Genomic DNA, 23419 nt, shown 5'->3' with positions numbered 1-23419 from the left:
ATCCAAAATAGTCTTCAAACAAAACATCAATCAATCTTTATTTTCTGTAAATATCGTACAAAAATTTACCACTTGCATTTACAACGCAATAATATACAGAGATTATTCGTAAACAATCAAATCACTTTATTTGAAGCCGACAAATGGTTTTTTCAATATCTAAAATAAGCTTAATAGTTTTCTTCTACATAACAATTCCAAAGAAAATTTTAGAACGATATTATTACGATATTATTACGATATAACACAAAGGCAATGTTACATCAATACTGAAAACTTTATTAAGAAGCCTACAGCTCTTAATTTTTGATTTTTAAAAGACTACACCAGTAGAAAAAGTTTTAAATTTCAAAAATCCACGATAATAGAGGGGTTTCAATTGAAATAAGATTCGACTAATCGATACATCGAGATCAATTAAATTGTTTCCACAACTCTCAGCAGAGGTCGCATCTCGCATCATAGATCATAGTCAGTCTCATCCAAATTTCGTCTGTCATACAGGTTAGACCCTGTATCCTGTACAATCGTGTATCAGTAAGAAAAGTGAGCAAGTAGTTCTTTTTATGTGACGGTTTAATTGATAAAACAATGATAATCTCACGAGGCGGACAGATTGTGAACACTGTGTGCCGCATAAATGCTAGAAAAAATGCCGCTATCAATTTGGCACAGGTCCGTTATGAACAGTAAGTTGCTATAGTCCATTATATAATTCTTCGAAAAGAGGTTATGTCTATAAATTTTTGTTTTCACTTAATGTGCTTTTAAAACGTCAAACAACGAACACTCATTCACACGCATCATTTCGCAAACGAATTTACAGAAACGAATAAACTTAATTTAAATTCTGAAATTTATATTTTTATATTATTATATTTATATTCTTTTTAGTCCACTCGATTTACGTGCAATTTAAACACCCAGAGCACTGTTTAGAGCGTTTTACTAGATTCTTAATGGTTTTCCAGACCAATATACCGCACCAGAATACACCCACCTAGATATGATGCCGTGTTAGCAGAGATAGCTGCAGGTATTGGGTGGTGGTGGGTTTTATGGTTCTTGTATCATGACTTCGAAATTCTAACCAAGGTAAGAAAAATGTTGAGTAAAATTCCCTAAATTACACGTGAAATAGGAAAACTCCAGAAACTTGTAACTACTTTTCTAATACATATTCTATTTCCAGGGTCATATACCAGGCCCAGTACCAGACATATTTTCAGACGAAGAGCTAGGAATTCCACCAGATGACGTTGACTAAACAATAAGCAAGCTACTGCTATGAATACGGTACTTCAAGTATATTAGTTTCAAATAAAACGTCCTAGTACATTGCAGAGTTCTCAACACATTATGCTATAATGATTGGGGACCTAATGCTTAATGTTTTTTATATAATATTGCTTCCCAAAATAAACTGTTTCATCAAATTTATCGATATATCATGTATGTTTATTTAAAGCCAAAGTAACAAAAGTTCGTGCCTTTGGAGGTCCATTCGTTCTCCTCTTAACTACGTGTTGGCACTTTGATGGTGACAGTCTTGAGTTCCAGATATTCCTTTATTCCCTCAGAACCCCTAGAAGCATAAGAAAGAAACTTTATGGTTCCAGTTCGCTTTTTGCAATCGTTTTCCTGTGCACGACTCCAAACTTACAGCTCGCGACCGATTCCGGATTCCTTGAATCCACCGAACGGAGTTTGGCTCGTGAGAGCGTCATAACAATTCACCCTGTTAAAATATATGAATTTTAAAGAATTTATGAACTTGCTAATATTCTGAAAATTCACTACGAGTTATTTATAGTAATTTTTACCAGACACTGCCAGCTTCCACTGCTTGCGCGAATGTCAACGCTTTGTCGATGTCTTTGGTGAGCACACCGGCAGCGAGGCCGTATTTTGTGTTGTTCGCACGCTCGATCACCTCGTCGATGGTTTCGAATTTCAAAATTGACTGAACAGGTCCGAATATCTCCTCCTTGGCGATCGTCATGTCGTCGGTCACGTTCGAAAAGACGGTCGGCTGTAATTGCCAGAAAAATTAGTGGTCTTCATTCCAACAGAACATTTAATTCACTGTCCCAACACCAATTTTGTAATATCATTTTTATCCATTGCTCTCAGTTTTCGAGAAATTTCAGTTTTTAAATAATCCAATTTTTGTGCATAAAATCCGCAACCTAAACCCTGGGTTTACGGAGCACTAAAAGTGACTATTCTAAAAATAACGAATGTGTCTATCCATATTTTTAATAATTCATTGAATAATTCCTCCAAACCTAGTGTTACTTACACAACGAGAACTGAACCATGGAAATATACCTTAATGAAGTATCCAACTTTGCCATACTGTTCCCCACCGGTTTCCAACACAGCGCCTTCTTTCTTTCCAGACTGAATATATCTCTGAATTTTATTGAACATTTCATCGTCGATTTGTGGTCCCTGTTGCGTTTCCGAGTCGAAAGGATCGCCGACCTTCCTCTGGAGTGCTAATTGTTTAGCTTCGCAGACAAATTCATCATAGATCTTGGCATGGACGAAGGTACGGGAACCAGCGCAACAATTTTGTCCGTGATTAGCGAACACGGCGTCGTGAGCGATTTTCGCAGCTTCCTTAACTATAAATCATTCTTTACTATTTAATCTGTAATTTTACGATAATTTTCTTAAAAAGGACTTGTCAACGCACCATCAAAGTCGTCGAAAACAACCAGAGGACTTTTGCCACCTAATTCCAGGCTGACTCTCTTAAGATTCGTCTTAGCAGCCGCTTGCATTATCAGATGGCCGACCTAAAAACGAATGTTTTAGTGACTCGTGATTTGCGAGAAAATATCGTGTTAGATCGGGTCGAGAATTTTATTCGGAATTGGAACGGGTTCTCGAAAATTTAGAGATTTCCGAGCACATTCGGGTTCTCGAAAATTTAGAGATTTCCGAGCACATTCGGGTTCTCGAAAATTTAGAGATTTCCGAGCACATTCGGGTTCTCGAAAATTTAGAGATTTCCGAGCACATTCCGGTTCTCGAATGTATCAGAATTCTCGAAATTACAGAAAATTCGAATCGTTCCGCCCATCGGATATCCAACATTCTCGGGTTCTCGCAAAACTTCTAGTAATCAATTCTAGGACCACCGTAACTTAAAGGATAAAATTGTTGATAAATTACTTCGGAGGATCCAGTGAATGCAATTTTGCGGATGTCTGGATGCTCGGTGATGGCTGCACCTGCAGTCGGTCCGTACCCCGTGATAACGTTTACAACACCTGGAGGAAATCCAGCTTCCTTGGCAAGCGCTGCGGCATACAACGCAGAAAGTGGCGTTTGTTCGGCCGGTTTCAATACGAGAGTGCATCCAGTTGCCAATGCTGGAGCCCATTTCCACACCAGCATGGCAAAGGGATAATTCCAAGGTATGATTTGTCCTACCACACCGACTGGCTCCTTTCGCGTGAGGGTCATAAAGTTTCCATCTAGATAATGTAATGTTTTAATGAGTTACAATCATCGATAGCAAGCAAGATGTTCAGTTCTGCATATATACCTGTTGGAATAGTGTCACCGGTAATTTTGTTACACCATCCAGCATGGTAACGCAGTGTGTCTGCGCAGAAATGTATTTCTCCAATAACATTTTTGTATGCTTTCCCGCAATCCATGGTTTCAAGGGTGGCTATCTGCTCTGCATCACGTATAACAAGGTCTGCAAACTATTGCACAATTTATATAGTAAAAAAATAGTACTATGTTAAAACTTCCTACAGAAATACATGGTAAAAAATGAACCTTGTTGATCAGATTTGCACGTTCGGTTGCGTCCATGTTCCTCCATACTGATCCCCTTTGGAATGCCTTCTTCGCAGCTGCAACTGCCTTGTCCACATCAGCCTATGTTAAGAATGCACAAAAAAACAGCATTTGAGACAATGAACACTAGACAATTGAATTAAAATATAAGAACTTGATGTTACCTTGTCACCCTCAGCTACTTCTGTGATAACAGCACCGGTGGCTGGGTTTATGGTTGCAAATTTTTTGCCACTCACTGCATCCACAAACTCATTGTTGATGAACAACTGCAAACAAATTGAATATTAATGAAAATCGTGTTTCAGGAGTATTCTAGTATCCATAGTAGGATGGAATCGATGTAAAAAGCACTTGAGAAAAATAGAAATCTAATCTGAGATACTAGTTATTTACCTGAGTGTACTTGATATCAGTCTTCTTGCAAGTCATTTTAACGTGTGTCGTCTTTGAGGGCTGCTTCACGAATGATCTCGAATTCGCCAATTATCACGCAGCCGTTCGTTTATAACAGAATGAAATGTATGATCTAATCTAGCTTGAGAGTGCTTAATATGGAGGGGATGTGGTACGATAGGATACTAACTGGATGTTGTTTCTGAAAACATTGCGATTTCTATTGATGAAATTAAGCCACATCTTCATACAAGATAAGGTTACGATAGATTTGGGGATTCTTCGATGCGTTGATAGGTTGATAAAGCGGATGTTTATTAATAGCATTCTACCCTACTAGTACTATAATAGAGTTATTAAATATAAACACCCGCAATTTAATCTTTAGTTAACGAAGCCCCTAAAATTAAAATTAAGCCCCTGATATTAAAATATATTTTAATTTTTAATTAATTTTTAATAAACCGCGAAAATGTAGCATAAATGAGGAAATTATTTATTGGTTTTGGAAAGAAACCTTTATTAAATTAATTGAACCGTTGATAAAAGAGCAACAGCTCCGATAACAAAATAAAAGCTTCAGTCGCTGGAGTTTATTAAATCGATAAATCGCGTGTCAGTGCCTGAAGAAGCGGACGCTGTAAATAAATGGAAAAATTTCGTTGTTTAAAGAAGAATTGAGAATGTGATATCGAATTACGTATCAGAAAAAATAAATCTGCAACTGGTCAAGAAGATTACGAGTCTGCAGACGTCGTTAACGTCCTGTTCAAATTAATCCCCCTCAATCCAACGAAATATTTGATATGGAGACTAATCAAGATTCTACAACGACCCAACAGTCTCCGAATTATGGGACCGGCGATGCGGTAAATTAATTAATTTTTAAACAATTGTTATGCATTAGTTGGCTCGACAGTAATTTGCGAAATTAACTGGTTACACAACATGTTTTTCAATACGACCCGTGTCGTAAACAGAAGTGATACCATTCAAACAGAAATTAATGTACAATTACAGTGCATGCATGCACAAACCATGGTTTCCTAATTTTTTTCGGCTCACAACCCCTTTGACAAAATTGTCTTCATTAAAATATTATTAAATGGACATTCAAATCTACATTTTTTAATTAAAAAGGGGCAGATTCTCCCTATAATACAAATCTTGATATGTAGTTCTGAAGTCAAAGAAATTAGATTGAAATTAAAAACTAAAATTCGAATCCCCTTCTCCCTTAAATTTAGTTTTAGTTTCCATCTAGAGGAAGTAGTGTCTACACATATTGGGGAACTATGATGCATAGTATTATACTGAAAATATTGTTGTCAGTCCTCATATCAATATTTACTCGTCACAAATAGAATTCTGCTTCCTATGAAAAACGATATCAGCATTTGTTTTGGTCTTGATTTATTGACTTACACCTCTAACTGCATGTTGATCCGCAATTATGTAACATGGTGTAGAAGATAATACGAGAGTCCGAGGCCAAAATATGATGAAAAGTCAAATGTACGGTTTAGCTATATTTATGTGCATAGATAACGTTTATCGGACGATATGAGCCGTACGTGTAACAAATCATTATGATCATGACAACCCGTTATGTCTCTTCAGTAACTGCATGTTTTATGGTTTCATTAAAAATTCCTTCTGGTTTAAACTAGGGCTGTTACTTTGCTTCGAAGGTCGAAGATTTCGAAGCTTCGAAGCTTCGAATATCGAAGCTTCGATTGCAGAAAATTCGAAGGTGATGAAAATCGAAGGATCGAACCTTCGATTCGTCTCCAGTTAACGGATAAAAGGAATAAATTTTCATAATTTGTTTCTATATTCACCATCTGAATTATTTCAATAATTTATTGTTAAGATAATATATTTATTATTTGAATTATCATTTCGATAGTTCACTGATAAAATAATTGTTTAAATAAATAAATTGTTACAATTTGTTTCTATATTCATTATTTGAATTGTTATTTTAATTATTTATTGTTAAAATAACTTATTAAATAAATAAATTTTCACAATATGTTTCTATATTCATTATTTGAATTATTTCAATAATTTATTGTTCAAAATAACTGTTTAGACAATGTACACGTATTTACATAATTAATATAGGAATACATTTCTATAGAGTATAAACATTTATAATCTACGGAAATTTTTATAATCTATAGAAATGTGTTTCTATATTCATTATGTAAATACTTGTACATTCTTTAAATAATTATTTTAACAATGAAATATTGAAATAATTCACATAATGTATGTAGAAACAAAATTTGAAAATTTATTCATTTAAACCATTATTTTAACAATAAATAATTGAAATAACAATTCAAATAATGAATATAGAAACAAATTGTAACAATTTATTTATTTAAACAATTATTTCATCAATGAACTATCGAAATGATAATTCAAATAATAAATATATTATCTTAACAATAAATTATTGAAATAATTCAGATGGTGAATATAGAAACAAATTATGAAAATTTATTCCTTTTATCCGTGAACTGGAAACGAATGGAAGATTCGAATGTTGGAAGTGTCGAACCTTCGATTTTCATCACCTTCGAAGGTCCCTTCGTTCCTTCGAATCCTTCGAAGCTTCGAAGTGTCGAAGCTCCGGAAAAGTAACAGCCCTAGTTTAAACGTGCCACCAATGATTTTTGCGTAGAACGATTTTCTTTAGACATTGTCCCCAGTAAACAATTTGCTCTTGATTTGCTTTGAATTTGCCACCAAAATTTGTTTACAAATTCCAACCCATCTATTTCCGCATTAGGCGCGGTATTTGAGTGCAAAGTTTACAGCCAAAATTCCATGCCAAATGGAAAGCAAACCTTGGCTTCCTTATAGACCGCAGGTCGGTCGCAGTAAGAGTAAATATCGGGCAAAATCGGAGGAAATCTTGCTGTAGGGGGGAAAACACTATAATTTTAAGATCTGTAAATACTTCAGTCCTAAAAAATAAATAAAACTTAAAATTATTTAATTTCGAAGTCCGTTTTCCCTCCTACAGAAAGATTTCCTCCAATTTTGCCCGAAATTTACCCCATAAGGAGGCCAAGGTTTGGTCTCAATTTGCTCTCCATTTGGCATGGCATTTTGAATGCATGCTTTTGACTCCAAAATGACCTTCGTGAGCTTTTGCTCGCAAAGTACGATTACAAAAATTGATCAAGATTAGCTCGAAGCAAGTTTGGCTGACTGGGTTGAAACATGTTTAAATCTTTAGAATGTGTCACTTTACCCTCTTTTTGAAATAATGTCTCGAGGACATCGTTTTGAACAGTTAATAAAACAACAAGTAGGAAAAGCGCCATGATTTCAACCCTCATTCCTATGTTACATAATTTGTCGCTAAAACTCGTCGTCGCAAAAGTTAATGTTGCCACATGCAACTCCCTGCTCTACGTACGGTCATGGCCGGAAAGTGTCCTGCGACACGAAACAGTTTTTTTTTATCCGAAAAACTGTTTGCACATAGGACACTCGAGTATCGTCAGATGGTGACGTTATGCGAAGTGGTTCAAGGTTTTTCACGCTATTCACGGTTCTATGTTTATTAAGGGGTAACGTAACGAGAACAGAAATTTTCGCGAAGGTATGAAACAGGCTGTCGCGATATTTCCCGATACCAAAGGTAAATAGGGTCGCCTCACACGATCAAAATCGTTTGCTTGCGTCGGAAAGGTAATCGACCGGATACCTATTTGCAACATTTCATTCGACAACGGTTCCTACGAGGAAAATTTCTATACTCCTAGCTCACGGGAAAACCCTAGGAACTCTCAAAGCACCCTCGAAATAGACAGGAGAAGATTGCACGATGATGCGAAAAGTATCAGCATCTCGGCACGTAGGAAACAGAGAACGAGACGGAAAGCGTTTCGTTCTCGCGTGAAAATCACCTAGCAATCTCGCGAAATAATGACAGGAGGATCGCTGCGTCGACTTACCGTTCACCACAGATGTTCGAGTCCTACGAATTTTACTTAGACGCAACAATATTGCGATTGGCTCGGATGCCAGCTCAACAGTCATATTTATTTCCCCCACCTTTCTGTTACTCATAGACTTTTTGTTAGTCAAATTTAGTCTGCTCCGCGCGTGAAATTCTAATTTGCAAGTCAGTTACAAACGCTGTTACTCCGCTGTTACGGGCGGAAAAGCTACGTCACAATATTTGCAACGTTACAAATGTTGTGATAAATGACATCAATGTATTCGGGGGGAGTCTATAGAATCGTTCTAGGTAAAAATCATGCGTACAGCTTTTACGATTCGGAAAAACGCTTCAACTCAAACATTTGATTTTGTTCTCTCGGTCTTGCTTGTCGGAACGCAACAAAAATGAAAATTTATTAAGTAATATGCTCCGAGACATTCAGGCTGGTTGCTCCAAAGAATCTTTCAACCGTAAACAATTTTTACACAGCCCTGTCCCATGATGGAATCGTCGAAGGAGGACGCAGGCGACAGACCAGCCCCATATTTTCCTCAACCGGGAGACGAACTTCCGGCGCAACCGGAAGCGTCGATGGACGCTCTTGGTCCATGGGCCACCGGAAGAGTAACCTTCGCACCGAAGGATGGTTTAACAGGCGTGAGACCGGTCGTTGACCGATATTCTGTGACTAAATTCGGCGCGCCGCAATGGAGGGCCCACAATCTCAAATTTTTCCAACAATCCAACGAGAAAATTCGAGACGCGCAGTACGAAGAGATACCTTCGCTTTTCGTGCATCGTTTAATACCATAGTGCTCGGCGTCGAGCACTAGAAATTGCTCGGCCTGATAGTGGAAGATTTAGTACACTCTCGGGACCGATTTAGCTATGCCACTTTTGATACTAGAAACGACTGGCAAATACATGTATATATTTCCATAGTGCTCGATCAAATCTGCAAGCCGAGCAATATCGGAGTAAACGTTGCATTTCGATTTTAATCGTAAGCCTTGCTGTTTTATGGAGTACATAAACTAGGGCTTTCACAGGCCCTATGTGCTTCCGTAGTGCTCGCCGAAATCTGCAAGCCGAGCGGTATCGGAGTAAACGTTGCATTTCGACTTTAAACCTGAATTTTGCTGTTTCCTGGCGCAACGAATGAGTAAACCGACTTTGTCGCAGGCTAGCAGTAAGCAACGCGAAAAGGTGCGTCGATCAATCGTACAGGCAGGCGGACAAGACGCAATTGGAGACGACGAATCACTTGAAGATTCGCTCCGCCGAGGTGTATCGTTGGAAAGTCGAGCTGGAGCACGTGAACCGGGACATCACCGAGGAAATTGAATTACTGGAGGCGGAACGTCGACGGGTGAAGCAATCATTGTCGGTTCTCACGGTCCCGGAATCGATCGCCGGTGAATTAATGCAACTTCGCACAAAACGGTTGGAGTCTGATCTGATCCGCGACGAGGTCGAAGAGGAGTTGACTAAGGTGGTTGCCGTATAACGTCACCTAAGAAAGGGGGGAGTAAATCATAGTTGAATTGAACACGTTTGTCAATTGTCGCAGGAGGTAGCGCTCTGCTCGGAGATACGGGAGTTGCTCGGCAGGACGCGCGAGCAGATAGAAATGCAATTGACAGAGCTGATGGCAGCCAAGGCGAGAATGGAAGTAGATTGGACAGATAAGACTGATACTTATCAAATCGACTCTGGCTGCGCGCAGTTGAAAAATGACTCCCCCGTTATTCTGTGGAGACCTGGCGCTACGAGGTTCCCGGCAGAGTGTGTAGCAAGTCATTGAGAATGTAACTAGAGTCCTGATAACTCGAATGTTATTGAGGCACTGTGTGGCTCTATTCGAGGTCATTCTACTTATCTTCAACATTGACCTTCTTGCGCGATTCGCATAGACTTCGATGCGCAAATCCGAAAATCTTCATCATTTCAAAGAATTTTTGCCACGTCAATTGCAGAAGCTGCGCGAACATATACAATATTCTGTAGACTCTCCCGAATACAATAACATATATTTTTATAATATTATGGGCCTAGCTTACTAGCTAAAAAGAAACACGAAATCGGCCCGTCAGGGTTTGATAAATCATACAATATATTCCATGATTGTTAAAATACCGCACACGCTTCCACGTAAATTAATATTAGATTGTAAATCGGTGTACAAAATGCAAAAATTGTGTTTGTGAAAAGGTCTCGACCAACACTTCTGTCGACAGACAATCGACCCCAGCCAGCTACGAGCATTACACGCGCGAAAGTTTGACCGACGCAGAGGCGGCCAGACAGAAATCGGCAAACCTGAGGTCCACGTTGGGCGCAATTTTCACGAATTCCATAAAGGATCTACGCGATCAATCGAACCGCGTGGATCTCGCCCTCGGTGGTAAGATTAAGCTCACGGAGGAGGTGTGCTCGCAGCTGGAGAAGGAGCTGCTTCGCGTGAGTTTCGTCGCAAAGTACAATGATTAATCGTTTTCGCGTAATTTGATCAGCACTTCGAATGCTTCCAGTGCTTGCACGAGCTGGCGAACACCGAGAAAGCGATCGAGGAGCTTCGTCATTCAGCGAGGGGGCTCGATTACGCCATGAAAGTTGCGCAAACACGATTGGCAGAGAGATTACAGCGGCAGAACATTGAGAACTGTCGCGATACGCCCCAATTTGCGTGAGTATCGCGGACCAACGCGAATATTCTGCGATGGTAGCTGATATTTCATAAATATTAAGCGAGTCCTCTAAAAATTATCTCTAATTGAGTCCTCCACCTTTAAAAGTCGAGAACATTCCTCGAAAAAGGCTTTCTTTACCGAAGTCATTTTACAGTAAACAAACCCTTTTCCTGAAGATCAACTTCATTTTTCAAACCTTGTGTGAGCAACCTAGGCACCCAGATACTCACTTACTACACACTTCGTGCTAAATAAAGTTGCCCAAGCCATTTTCTTGGAATATAATGAATAGATTCTGGATCTTTATGCAAGATAAAAATTGTCCACATTAATTGCAAGATATAGGAACCACGTAGACATCCGTTTCCTTTTTTAATCATTTTAATAAGTTGAAAATAATAGAATAGAATTTTTAGATTCTCTAAATGTTTTCAGTTTTGCATTTGATCTAGACATTTTTACCATAAATGCATAAAATCCGCAGTCTATTCATTAAAGTAAAGCGTACAGTGAATGGAATACAGATGGCTTTAAGTAATTATTGCAACTGTACGTGTTTCGCTCAGGCTCATAGAGGAAGTGAAGATGCTAAACGAAAGGACTTCCGCCATGCTGGCCGAGCTGAAGAGAGCCGAGGAGACTCAGACTGGTCTGGTCAAGGTCAGAAGCGACCTCGAACGAGAGATTATCGTGAAACGGAAAACATTGTACATAGACAAGCAGCGTGGCCAATTGTTGCGATCTTTTTACCCTTCGGCCACGACTCTGTCCGGTTTTTAATGGTATTTCAATGCTCCTATTATAGCATGCTAATTAACACGTTCCGTGCCCCTCGATCATTTGGTCCACTATATGCAGGGTTTTGCTAAATTGCCTCACCAAAATTATTGTCGCATACATATTATTTAGATGCGATTACAAGACGGTGTGATAAACATTAAAATTCGACATAGAAAAATATTTTTAAATATTCAGTTAGCATTTTGTCTTCGTTCACTCGTGAAAATTTGTATTTGCCTAAAGGTTTATAGTGTAACATTTCTACGTTGCCTGTGGAGAGTAAACAGTCTCGAGCAACCATCAGAATGAAAATGTTCGAGTATGTTTAATTACATTTGTTTGAAAAGCTGTTTTCAGGTATGAGGTCTTGATTAGAATATATTTCGGTGGGCACAGTTAATGATAAGTTGATAACGACAAAAATTAAACAGTGTATCGTTTGTTTGAACAACTGCCAAAAGTTTTCACTCCACATGACACGCAATCTGACTTCAATAAAAGTATATTACAAAATTCCAATGGCAGTTATAGTTCCAATGTGACAAGTATCGATTGAACAATCGAGTACAATGGTTCTCCAATTTAGGAACGCCCTGTATATCAACAGTGATTAAATAAACCAGACTATCAAATCTTCGAAGATGTGGCACGAAACGTGTCGAATAAATACACGGAACACGAGATTCAATGGAGATTAACGTTGATTCTATAAATGTATTTCGGAAGTACACCATTTAACCACGCGAAAAATATAGCGCTCCTTAGTATTTATGTGTAATAGTTTTGTATAACATTTTCGTTTTGATATTTTATACAAAAATGAAAAAAAAATATACGGTCTGGACAGCTCAGTAGCTCTGTCTTCGTCAGACGCGTTGCACGTATTCGTACGTAGAATTAAATTAATTGTTACACATTCCAGGAGGCGGTGTAAGTTATCGCCGCCGTCGCGGAATTAAGTTCAGTAGAAGATAGATACGTAATCATAGTTCGTCGTGCAGCCGTAAATTGTTTAATACAAAATTGTAGAGATCGTCCAAATTGCGGCCACCATTGTATTCGTACACCTTCTGCCCATCGCGGTATAAGTACAGAGAAGGAAAACCGTCGACCTCCTGTTCATTGCACAGATCTTTGCTGACGTCGAGCGTGCAGTCCACTTTGGCGATGACCACGTTCTCCTGGCCAAAGAACTTTTTCCCCAGTTCCTCCCAAATGGGTGCTAAACGCTTGCAGTGGCCGCACCACGGCGCGAAAAATTTAACAAACGAGACACCCGTTTCGATACCGTGCTTGAAACTATCACCAGTTAAGCCGAGAACAGCGTGGATAGTATTGTCCGAGCTATCAGTCTTGACATCCACCTGTTCGTTGTTCTTAGCGAGCATCTTCGACACATAAGCCTTCAATTCTTCGTGGGTGCGTTGTCCCGCGTATTTGTCCACCTGAACATTATTTTATTTAAGTTAGAAATCTCCTCAAAACGATAGAAAATTTATATCGCATTATTCATGCTTCACCTTCTTCCCATCTTCGATCCAAAGCAAGGTTGGATACCCCTTTATGTCGAACTGACTGCAAACACTACGATGTTGGGTGCAGTCCACTTTAGATATACTAACATGGTCGCTGTTACGTAAACTGTTAGCTAATTCCTCCCATGTCGGTGCTAATTTCTGACAATGACCACACCACGGTGCATAGAACTTTACGAAATGATAGCCAGAGGATATGTGCTTGTCGAAAGTGTCCTCTGTTAATTCCAGCAGACCATTTACCGCATCTGGAGGGGATGGAACTTCATGTGCATTCTAAATTGGAATGATTATAATTAACATTTGGATGGAGTATATTATAATTAGACCGTGAACATTATAAAATTAATAATTACCCCAAAGGGAGTGTTTATTTGTTCCACCACAAAGGAAATTAGAGAAGGCAAGTCTCGCGTACCCCTGAACTTAGTGCCTTTGGACTCTCCAGCTTTGAAGAATTTCAGCCTGCAAAATAAGCAGCACTAAAATGTACTTTTTATATATGTATGATTGTTTGGTTTATATTAACGTAAAAATAAGGCATAGTAAATCAATGTTACACGTACGTAGGATAGCCAGTGACATCATGCTCGGTACACAGACTGCTATCAGTGGTGCAATCTACCTTAACAATTTGTACATTGTTGTCTTGTTCATTTGAAATTTCGGCTAGTTGCTCCCAAGTTGGTTCCAGTCTTTGGCAATGTCCACACCTGAAAAAAAGAATTGTTTATCGTGTGAAAATGATGCATAAGTAATGCATGACAAATTTTTATTATCATTAACGCATTGAATGCTACGTTGGTCATATACGGGTGACACTATTATTTGACAAAGTCTACTACATTAATTTTTATAGTGGTATAGATTAGGATATGAAGGATGTAGAAGAGTTTAAGGAGAAACTAGTATGATAAATTTTGTTTTTCCAGTTTTGGTTTCATTAATTAAATTCTTCTGATTTTGTGGAAGATTTTTAGGATTATGATCCGGCAGTCAACATGTTAATACAACAGATTTGCGCAATTTAGCGTTAAAAAATAAAACTCAGAATATGACTGACATTTCTTTGTTCCTGCACTCCATGTCAATGAACAAAGAAAATTATTTTCTTTCGTGAATAATATTATTTTCGATTACTTGTACATTGAGTGAAATATGATAGGAACGTACCAAGGCGCGTAGAACATAACAAAATGATTTTTCTTCTTAATTTCAGTCGCGAAATTGTCTTTGTTGTATTGCACAGTGTTGTATTGAGCAGCCTCTTCATCCTGTTCACTGTTGACTTGACTCAGCAGAAATAGAAAAACTAGGATATGTTTTGTTAACATGACAATACTCGTCGTGCGTCTCGTCATTGCGATAGATTGCGCAAATTTTACAAAATAATTCAGTATTCGGTATAAATATTATATTGCTGCAGGTAATAGAAGTGTAAGATTTTTAAATTCGGAGCGTTATCGCGATTGCTTTATTCTCAGGATCACAACGTCAGAGATTCGAATGCTTTCGAAATATGTTCCCAGGGATTTCAAAGTTTTCACTGTTCCTACTGAAATAGACAATTATTCACTGCCACGCAAGTCTAATTGAACTATTCTTTGCACTTCGCACTCGTCTTTCAGCCTCCCACACAAATGGATCGAAACCGCCGATTCCGCCCCCCATATGGTGACGCGCACTGATACCAAAATATTAGTATAAAATCCCCAAGGTGTTTTCAGACGCCAAGATATTTTACTGGAAAAATAGATATTTCAATAAACATTCTAGACCTGAAAGTAGTTTTTTGCCCTCCGCTAATTATCTACAAAATTTGCCTTAAAAGTAACTGACTCTCTGGTCACAATTATCAACTCTCAGACTACTAAACTGCACTTTTTAATAAATATTTCAGGTCTTGTTTCCTGCTAATTATCACAATTATCTACAAAATCTAGCGTAAAAGTTACTGTACCGATACCGTTATTTTTAACCATTTTTAAGGATAGTGTCCTAGGTTTTTTAATGCAAAAAATTCTAGGGAATAATTCTCATGGACTTGTCTCCCCAACCGGAACCGTAAACATCAGAATGAACGCCGGATAAACGTGTTATCTGGCGGCGTTTGAAAATATAAGTAATTTTAAAATATTTAATACTACTTGTCATTCGAGGAAATATGGATTTAAGTTTTCCGGAGTTCTTGTTGAACGAAACCGTTCAAGTAAGTGTTTTGTTCTTAAAGCTTCCTTTCCGAATTGAATTTAATAACACCGACTTGTTAGGTTACTTTGAGGTTATACTACCTGTACGTTTAACAACGATTTACAATAAAACTACGTTACAGTCCTCCCGATAACAATTATTTTGTTTTCACCCATTCCCGGATGTTTATCTAAATATTATTGAGTTCGTCCTGAATGTCCGTAATTTCGGAGTTATGGGGGAATGTAAATGTTTATATTGTTACAGAATGATAACCTCGATTCGACAGACTTAACGCAGAATTATTTGACATTGAAGAAGAGAATCTGCGAGACTCAGTAAGTAATTGAAATAAATATTTCATTTATGATTTCGTAATTTATATAAGGACGTGTAATGAAATACATCTTCGCAGCGAGGTAATTAAACAGTACAATGATAAACTTAAGGAATGTGAGCGTTTGAAGTCTGATTTGGATGCAGTGACTAAACAGACAAAGAAAGCCACTTGTAATTACAATTCTACATTGGCTAAAGTTATCAAGTTGGAAATTGTTAGTAAAAATTCGTTGTCTTCATTCCCTTTGCCTTTTGAGATAGCCCTAATACTTATTTTATGTTTGCATTTTTCAGCAAAATACAGAGTATAAAAAGAATATTGATATACTGACAACGCAAGTAAATGACCACAAAATAAAAGCTGCTGCTGACCAGCAGTATATACAGCAACTAATATGCAAGATAAAAGATGTGGAAAGTCAGAATAACGATATAATGATGCAGTGCGATTTGAAAAAATCCTCTTTTGAAAGTAAGAACTTCGATGTATTGAAATATTATGTAAGTTGCTTTGCGATTTATTTGCGATTTTTCTTTTCCAGTGAAAATCAAAGAACTCGAGGCAGAATTAAAAACGATAAGAAAGACTCACGAAACAAAGATTAAAAAAAAGGAGAAAAAATCTCCTGCGGAGAACAATGACTGTCATAGTAGTAACAATATTATCACTAGAGATGTTGCTACCAATACATGTAGTAATAGTAACAATATTATCACTAAAAACGTTGTTACCAACACATGTAGTAATAGCAACAATATTATTATTAAGAATGTCGCTACCAACACGTGTAGCAACAATATTATCACTAAGAATGTTGCTACCAACACCTATAACAATCGTAAGTTAAATGGGTCATACAACTATATTTTTTGTAATGCTCAGATTCAAGTACTTACAAGTACTCACTTTCCCTTTTCATTATAGAAACAACAAACGTTGGAACAATTACAACACTTACCAAGGATGAAATAATGAAAAAGTCACAAGTCTCAGATAAATGTGTAGTGACAGATGAATTTTATAGTGTAAAGAATGATATGTATCCTATATTTTGTGCCAAATGCGAGGTCCATATAGAACCCACACCATTTGATAAGATCTGCAAAATTATGACGGAGTCGTGTCCAAAATTAATAGAAAAGATCTCGTCTCCTCTTAAAAAACCTGCACCAGTACTACCAGGTAAGTAATCACTAGAGGTGTCAGAATTTTCGAAAATGTCGGGTCAAGGATTTTATTTGGGATCGGGAGGGGTTCTCGAAAATTTCGGGAGTCAAATATATTGAGATTCCTGATAACATTCGGGATTTCGGAGTATATTCGAGAACCCTAATATCTCGGGAGTAACTCTGAAAATTTTCGAGAACCTGAAACATCGCTTAAGAATCCCTAATATTCGCTGGAGTTCCGATAAAATTCTCGACCCGGAGATCCCGAATAAAATTCTCGACCCATCTCAACCGACATTTTCGGATTCTCGCACAACTTTGCTAATCATATAAAATTCCACATCTTACACAATCTATTACAATTCCAACAATTTCAGACGTGACCAGTGGATACAGAAAAGCCGACAATTTAATAGCCTTACCAGAAACTCCTCGGCAGAATTTCCACACGGAGATTGCCCGTTCCGCATTTGCGTCTCCGAATCTGTCAGCACCGACGCCGTTAAACCATGTAGATTATTGTCACAATTTCCCCCAACCGTCTGGTTTGTTGAGTCAGAGCGCCTTTTGCGATAGATCAACACCGATCCGCGTGCCATTGGCGAACATAACCACAGCTAGTCAAACAGATCACTACGAGGGCAAGACGTTAGACGCATCCTCGCAGTCAGTCATTTTTAAGCTGCAAGACCAGGTGGACACGTTAGCGAAGAAGCTGCGAAAGAAAATGAAGAAGCTGAAATCGCAGAAGAGCAGCAGCTGTTGTCAGCACAGTCATCCTAATTCGCTTTACATGTTTGACATGAACAGCACGATGCAATTCAATTTCATGGAGCTGTGTAGGAGGATGACAGACATGTGCCAGCCGAAGGAGAAGGAGCCAGTGGTCGTGCACAAGCTTAGAGATGAGACTCCGAAAAAGTCGAAGTTGTCCCGACTGAAACCCACGAAAAGACTGCAAAGCGCGTACAGCGGTAGTTCTTGGAAAGTAGAATCGGTTTCGAAGAAAGCGGAGAAGAGTTCTGCTAGAAAGAGGCCTAAGAAACACAAGCACAAGCATTCTATGCTTCTTAAGAAATCCGACGTTTCGATAGAAAACTCAGAACATTTGGAAGAACCGGCTAGCGACTCGGATTCGAACTCGTACGATAATTTGTTCGATGCCTCTCTTACTAATGAGGATGTTAGTAATGAACCGAAAGATTCATCGTGCGAGGAAACAATGAACGAAACGTGCAACGATGTTATAAAACCATTAACGCATTCTTCCGCTCATTCTACGGACGTGGACGAACCGGAGACTGTAGATAGGGTGAAGAACTCAGTCGAATGTAGCAAATCGATGGGCGGTGAGACCGACTCAGGGATACTCTCAGACTCGGTTGAGTCTAGCAAGCTAGTACAATACGAGCCCGATTTGGACTCGTGTTTCGTTCGAAAGACGCGTAGAAATGCGAGAGGCAAGGCCACCGTGAAAAGTGCGCCGAGCTTCGCTGGAAACTTCAAATCGAATCGGTCTCGCTCCACTGAGAAATCCCCTACGAATGAGGATGATAAACCTAATTTGGTACTTCCATCGTTTCTGCAAGAGGAGCCGGAAACGCCGAATGCAAGCGAAGAGCCAGAAATTTCGGAGTCTACCTCTAAGAACGTCACTGTTACGAGAAAGCGAAAGTTTGGAGAGGTTGAGGAACCAAAGCATCGTTTGGAATTAATGAGGAAACTTCGGAAGTTGAAGAAGCCTATAAAAATTCAGACGTTCCCGAAGCTGCACATCGCGAAAGAACCAGCGTACTGTGAGAATCAACAAGAAGAAGAAAAGAAGAAGCAGGAAGAAGAGAAGAAGCAGGAAGAAGAGAAGAAGCAGGAAGAAGAGAAGAAGCAGGAGGAAGAGAAGAAGCAGCAGGAACAGGAGGCTGAAATTGTTGAGGAGAATTATGTTCCTAAGAAGAAGGCTAGAGTAGCCCATGTATCCAAGGTCGCGAAAAAAGCAAATATTTCCTTGAACAGTTGCGCACAGGCTAAGACTTCTTTAGTTAAAAATGTTAAGGATAAAAAGGTTAAACCCCAGACCAATACTGCAGACAGAACTGAGTCTGATACTAGCATAGCGGAAGAGACAAACATGACACAAAAAACACCTGTTCAGACAGTAACAAAAGAGGATAGCGAGAAATTGGCAGATGGAAGTAGCAACGAAGCTGTAACGATTGTAGAAGTTATAGGCCCATTGATTTCGAGCCTTGATTCACCCAATGAAATGTCTGGTGATGACAGAAGTGAACAGCTGAAAATTATTCCCGTCGAGCCCGTTTTTGATATCTCTGTATTAATTGAGCAATCTGAGCAATCAAGAAAAGGACTCGAAATTAATTCGTCAGCTCGTAAAAAATCAGTTACTGAGATTGGCAATGCTACAAACAATATCTCTGCATTAGAACAATCTGAGCAAAGAAGAAAGGGACTCGAAATTAATTTGCTAACTAATAATGGGCCAGTTGTTGAGACTGACAATACTACAAACGATATTTCTACATTAAGCGAGCAATCGGAACAATCAAGAAGAGGATTCGGAAATAATTTGTCAGCTCGAAAAAAATCAGTTACCGAAACTGACAATACCACAAATCATATCTCTGCATCAATTGAGCAATCTGAACAAACAAGAAAGGGACTTGAAATTAATTTTCCAACTTGCATAAGATCAGTTGAGACTGATAATATTGAAAACGAGTCTAATGACGAGTTGAGAATTGATGGAAGTAATCAGCTCAAAGAATGGGCGATAGCAAACGATAGGTTAAATGAAAGTTTAATATCACTGTCTTGCCAGGATAGTGATAATCTCTGTAGGGTCGAAGAAGTTGTAGAAAATAATAAGCCATTCGATTCTAAGGGTCCTCAGACAGTTAGAGAATACAGAGCAAAGGAAATGTACTACTATAGGGACATCAAATTGAATTCGTATGTTCCGGTTGAGATTCTGGAACAATTAAATGATAAGAATTCATTTAAGAATAGACACTGTGAGAGGCAAAGTGAACGTTTTGAAAATATCCGTGCGGCAACAGGTAATATCGCTAAGTTTAATTAGTTATTTAAAGAAGAAATGATTTATGAAATGTGCTCTATTTCAGATATGTTTGTAACGAAACAGCTGCAGAGGCTCGTAGATAGCGAATGGGAGAGTGATGTGCATCGGGACGTGTTTGAGAAATTGAAAACCGCGTGCACGCATCGAATCATAGCAAAGTGAGTATCAAAATGCGGTTGTTGTACAGGTTGTCCCACTAACTGTGTTACAAGGCGATATCTCCGCTATTTTTATCAATTTTTCTACGCAAATCTCTCTGTTGTAGCTATTTCATAATTCACATCAAGTCCTAATAGTTTGCAAATTTTTGGTTCGGTATGTCGTTGGTTTCGTCTTGACCTTAGCTCTCACGTTATAGTAATGAAGATATGTAGTTACATACAAAAAAGCATCGTTGACTTTGAAAAATCGAAAAAAGTGACATTGAGGAAAAAATTATTCCTAAATATGTACCCTGCTTTTCACATTTTGCGTAGCATAATAAACAGCAGAAATATCGTCTTGTAACAGAGTTAATGGGACACCATGTATTTATCATTTTGTCAAGCGGTCTGTAATCGATGTTATCCGATTTTAGAAATATCGTAGACTTTTTAAGTACTGAAGAAGAGTGCGAACAGATCTTAGACAAAACTCATACACCGCCCGCGCCTTTGATGACGAAATCGCAGCAAAGGATCACGACGCTATTGGTTGACTTAGAGAAAGAATTTCCGATGATCATTGAACTAGTTCAAAGTGGCATTGAGTATAAAATATTTCAATTTAACCAGAAACTATATGTAGGTTGAAATGATAGTAATTGACTCTATTCAAAATTCGATAATACGAATTCAACAATCATCTATTTTTATTCGTAGAAATACATTGTGGAGTCGCTTGCTAGGATGTACACGGTTCTAGCACGCGTTCAGAAAGACAGACAAAGAGTAAGGATATTCTGTTGCGATGCGCTTTATTGTTTAGGACTTAATGCAACCATTGTTTTGTACACAGTATTCACTTCTTGGCCAGAGGTATTGCCATCTAACGATATCACTAAAGGTACGTAACAGATATGAATATAAAGGAATGAATTTATTCAATAATCGGGTAGTTCTAGTTTTATGTGAATTTCTGTTATATTACTGGATATAATCTGCAGACTATTTGCCGAAATGTATCGCGCATCTTATCCTGTCGATGAGCGCTTCCGACTATCCTAAGTTGAGCGCATTAAAAAGCTTGGTAAGGATATACTACAAGTATCCATTAGGAACATTGTCTAAGGATATCGCAATCGACTTGTTGAAAGCTTTCCAAGGTAAGTGAAACACTAAAATAAATTACTTCAATGTAATTGCGATTCGATATTAATTGTTCTCGTTGTAGAAAAATGTCAGGGCGAAGTAATGGCCGCCATCACGCTCTTAGCGAAGAAGGAGGGCACGGCGTGGACGTACAAAAATATCATTAAGGGTTTCTTGTTGCCCATGATAGTCAATAATAAATGCCACAGCGGGTACAAAGCGTTCTGCCTTCTCGGTAATTAACTTTCACTCACTATTATCAGATGTGTGTGATTCTCGCACATCTCTAACATAGAGAACTTTCAATGTTTATATTAATTGATATTTAATTCTTTTTTGCTATAATTGCAGGTACTCTATTGCGCCCATTCCCAATAGGAGATGAAGACAAGGCAGTGGGCGATATCGTGGAGCAACTAAGCGACCTATGCGATTCCGATGCAGGTACGCTTTTTATTGAAATCGCTTAACCCAGATTGCAGGTTGTCGAGAATATGTTAATCGGGAATTTGCACTTTCAATCAGTGTCGTTCGAGCAACAAGAGGGGGTGATGTCGGCGTTAATGAGTTTGTCGAGGCACAAATTCGACGTGGTGATGCCGCGTGTGCTCAAGTGGACTCCTAATCTACCCCTTCGTGATCGAACCGTGGATCAGATCTATGGACTGTACCATCTACGTGGACCAGCTCTGTGGTCGGGGTACATTCGCCGTTACAAGAAAAGAAAAACATGACGTGGACCTCCGCCGCCACCAGCACGAATCATGTGATATTTATTTAGCAAATTATTTATGTACATACATTCTCGTTGATTATTTCACGTTAATCGTTCATTGATAAATTGCTTCTTCGTTTCTAATCCCCAGTAAGACTCAAGATGTACTAATGATACATGTTTTTAGTGCCAGCATCGTTAATAATCTACCGGTGTATAGTATAATACTCTCTCTTTGTAAGATTACAAAACAAACATACTGTGTACATATTAATTTGTGCGTCGTGTTAGGTACATGCTTCAATCGAGTCATCCTCAGAATGTTAGTTCACGCGAAGGACTAACCAACTTTGGTAAACCAAAGAAGATATATTTGTCGTGTAACAGAAACATTTAAGTTTCTTACGTCGAGAGCCTGCTATAGTTTCAATGAATTCATAATTTTCACAAGAAAAATGTCGAGAAGTCTAGGAACGTTGTTTTATCATCAAATAAAGTGAAAAATTGGTTTTCTAGACCGACACTATTGCGTTTGCACCCATCAATGTTTAAATAGGGATTATTTTTCAAAATATTTTCGACATCCACTATTTTGAGGTAAATTATTTTTTTATTTAGAGAGCAAAATGTAATTACACCATTTGCCTTTGCTGATAATACTGTTTGTTTTAAGGGGTTTAAGTTGTAATTATTATTATAATTACGTGGTGTTGATTTTTCATTTGTGCTGGTTTTACAAGGACTACCCGGTATAATTCCTGCTGTATGTCCTGAACCGAAAGATTCTGCCTGAAAAATGCAGTAAAAGAAGACATTGGTCAGACCGACGGCTGAATATTCATGAGATTCCGGTCTATCGCATGAACGAGACCATTAACCTGTACTCAGGATAGCACTCATTATCGGGGTAGTGCACATTAAATAGTAATTAGGTGTACGGACTTACGTTGCTCAGCGACTCCCGCCAGGATGCTGAAGGCGCATTTTTTGAATTAGCGCGCCACAGGAAGCCCAACTACGCCGCGGGAAATTTGAATTCCAATTCATTGCACTAACGCTGCTTCAACATTTTCAGGTAAATTTTGTTACTACTTTAAAACGCGACAATTTTCTACTAAAAGACTAGACAAATATTAATAAGTCCTTTAATTAGAAAGCTTTATATTTCCAGATTTTTCTTGGTTACATTTCATTGATTTTTATTCATTTAATTTAGAGCCTACTAGATGCTAATGGTAAATTGCTACCGGAAGTTCTCTGGAAGAACGGCGGTAAGAAACATCATTGTTTAAATTTGCAATCATGATTAATGTGGAAAAATGATTGAATAGGTACCAACCAATAATAAATATCGAGACTGGCAATAATAGTTGACAATGTGGATTAGATGAACCAATTGTTCAATTATCAAATATCCTGCGCCGACAAAACT

The 23419-nt window shown here is 38.3% G+C and overlaps 5 protein-coding genes across 7 annotated transcripts; 3 read left to right on the top strand and 2 right to left on the bottom strand.

Annotated features, from left to right (window-relative positions):
• Positions 1 to 457: 457 nt before the first annotated feature.
• Positions 458 to 1446, top strand: Ndufb2 (NADH dehydrogenase (ubiquinone) 1 beta subcomplex, 2, 8kDa). The gene is made up of 3 exons (XM_076786426.1): positions 458 to 689; positions 972 to 1095; positions 1193 to 1446. Exons 1-3 carry the CDS (start codon positions 592 to 594, stop codon positions 1265 to 1267), a joined length of 297 nt encoding a protein of 98 aa, XP_076642541.1. The 5' UTR covers positions 458 to 591; the 3' UTR covers positions 1268 to 1446.
• On the bottom strand, positions 1437 to 4407 carry LOC143353248 (aldehyde dehydrogenase 1A1). The gene is made up of 10 exons (XM_076786416.1): positions 4219 to 4407; positions 3987 to 4091; positions 3802 to 3903; positions 3560 to 3725; positions 3184 to 3488; positions 2702 to 2804; positions 2332 to 2630; positions 1824 to 2032; positions 1664 to 1738; positions 1437 to 1585 (listed from the first exon to the last, which is right to left on the bottom strand). The coding sequence occupies exons 1-10, from the start codon at positions 4252 to 4254 to the stop codon at positions 1516 to 1518; spliced, it is 1470 nt and encodes a 489-aa protein (XP_076642531.1). The 5' UTR covers positions 4255 to 4407; the 3' UTR covers positions 1437 to 1515.
• A 23-nt stretch (positions 4408 to 4430) lies between these two features.
• Tektin-a (Tektin A) lies at positions 4431 to 12215 on the top strand. The gene is made up of 7 exons (XM_076786417.1): positions 4431 to 5087; positions 8675 to 8952; positions 9368 to 9677; positions 9756 to 9970; positions 10423 to 10645; positions 10717 to 10871; positions 11442 to 12215. Exons 1-7 carry the CDS (start codon positions 5025 to 5027, stop codon positions 11653 to 11655), a joined length of 1458 nt encoding a protein of 485 aa, XP_076642532.1. The 5' UTR covers positions 4431 to 5024; the 3' UTR covers positions 11656 to 12215.
• Positions 12216 to 12355: 140 nt separating this feature from the next.
• Positions 12356 to 14868, bottom strand: Prtp (thioredoxin domain-containing protein pretaporter). The gene is made up of 5 exons (XM_076786418.1): positions 14364 to 14868; positions 13757 to 13903; positions 13547 to 13655; positions 13176 to 13466; positions 12356 to 13100 (listed from the first exon to the last, which is right to left on the bottom strand). Exons 1-5 carry the CDS (start codon positions 14549 to 14551, stop codon positions 12639 to 12641), a joined length of 1197 nt encoding a protein of 398 aa, XP_076642533.1. The 5' UTR covers positions 14552 to 14868; the 3' UTR covers positions 12356 to 12638.
• Positions 14869 to 15260: 392 nt separating this feature from the next.
• On the top strand, positions 15261 to 22502 carry LOC143353243 (uncharacterized). Of its 3 annotated transcripts, XM_076786405.1 has the most exons (14): positions 15261 to 15399; positions 15648 to 15718; positions 15796 to 15934; positions 16014 to 16191; positions 16262 to 16558; positions 16645 to 16902; positions 17267 to 19960; positions 20027 to 20141; positions 20561 to 20765; positions 20844 to 21027; positions 21128 to 21286; positions 21355 to 21507; positions 21624 to 21716; positions 21798 to 22502. In XM_076786405.1, the coding sequence occupies exons 1-14, from the start codon at positions 15355 to 15357 to the stop codon at positions 22004 to 22006; spliced, it is 4800 nt and encodes a 1599-aa protein (XP_076642520.1). In that variant the 5' UTR covers positions 15261 to 15354; the 3' UTR covers positions 22007 to 22502. The 3 variants fall into 3 exon arrangements, 2 of the variants coding, with proteins under 2 accessions (XP_076642520.1, XP_076642521.1); XR_013082094.1 differs by lacking the exons at positions 21624 to 21716; positions 21798 to 22502 and having other exon boundaries at positions 20844 to 20912; positions 20980 to 21027; positions 21355 to 21493; XM_076786406.1 differs by lacking the exon at positions 15796 to 15934 and having other exon boundaries at positions 15384 to 15399.
• The last annotated feature ends 917 nt before the right edge of the window (positions 22503 to 23419 follow it).

Source organism: Halictus rubicundus, chromosome 4 (genome assembly GCF_050948215.1).
Source record: "Halictus rubicundus isolate RS-2024b chromosome 4, iyHalRubi1_principal, whole genome shotgun sequence".
Taxonomy (NCBI): Eukaryota; Metazoa; Arthropoda; class Insecta; order Hymenoptera; family Halictidae; genus Halictus; species Halictus rubicundus.
The sequence above is the reverse complement of the archived record's forward strand: the minus strand, read 5'-3'. Positions and strand labels throughout refer to the sequence as shown.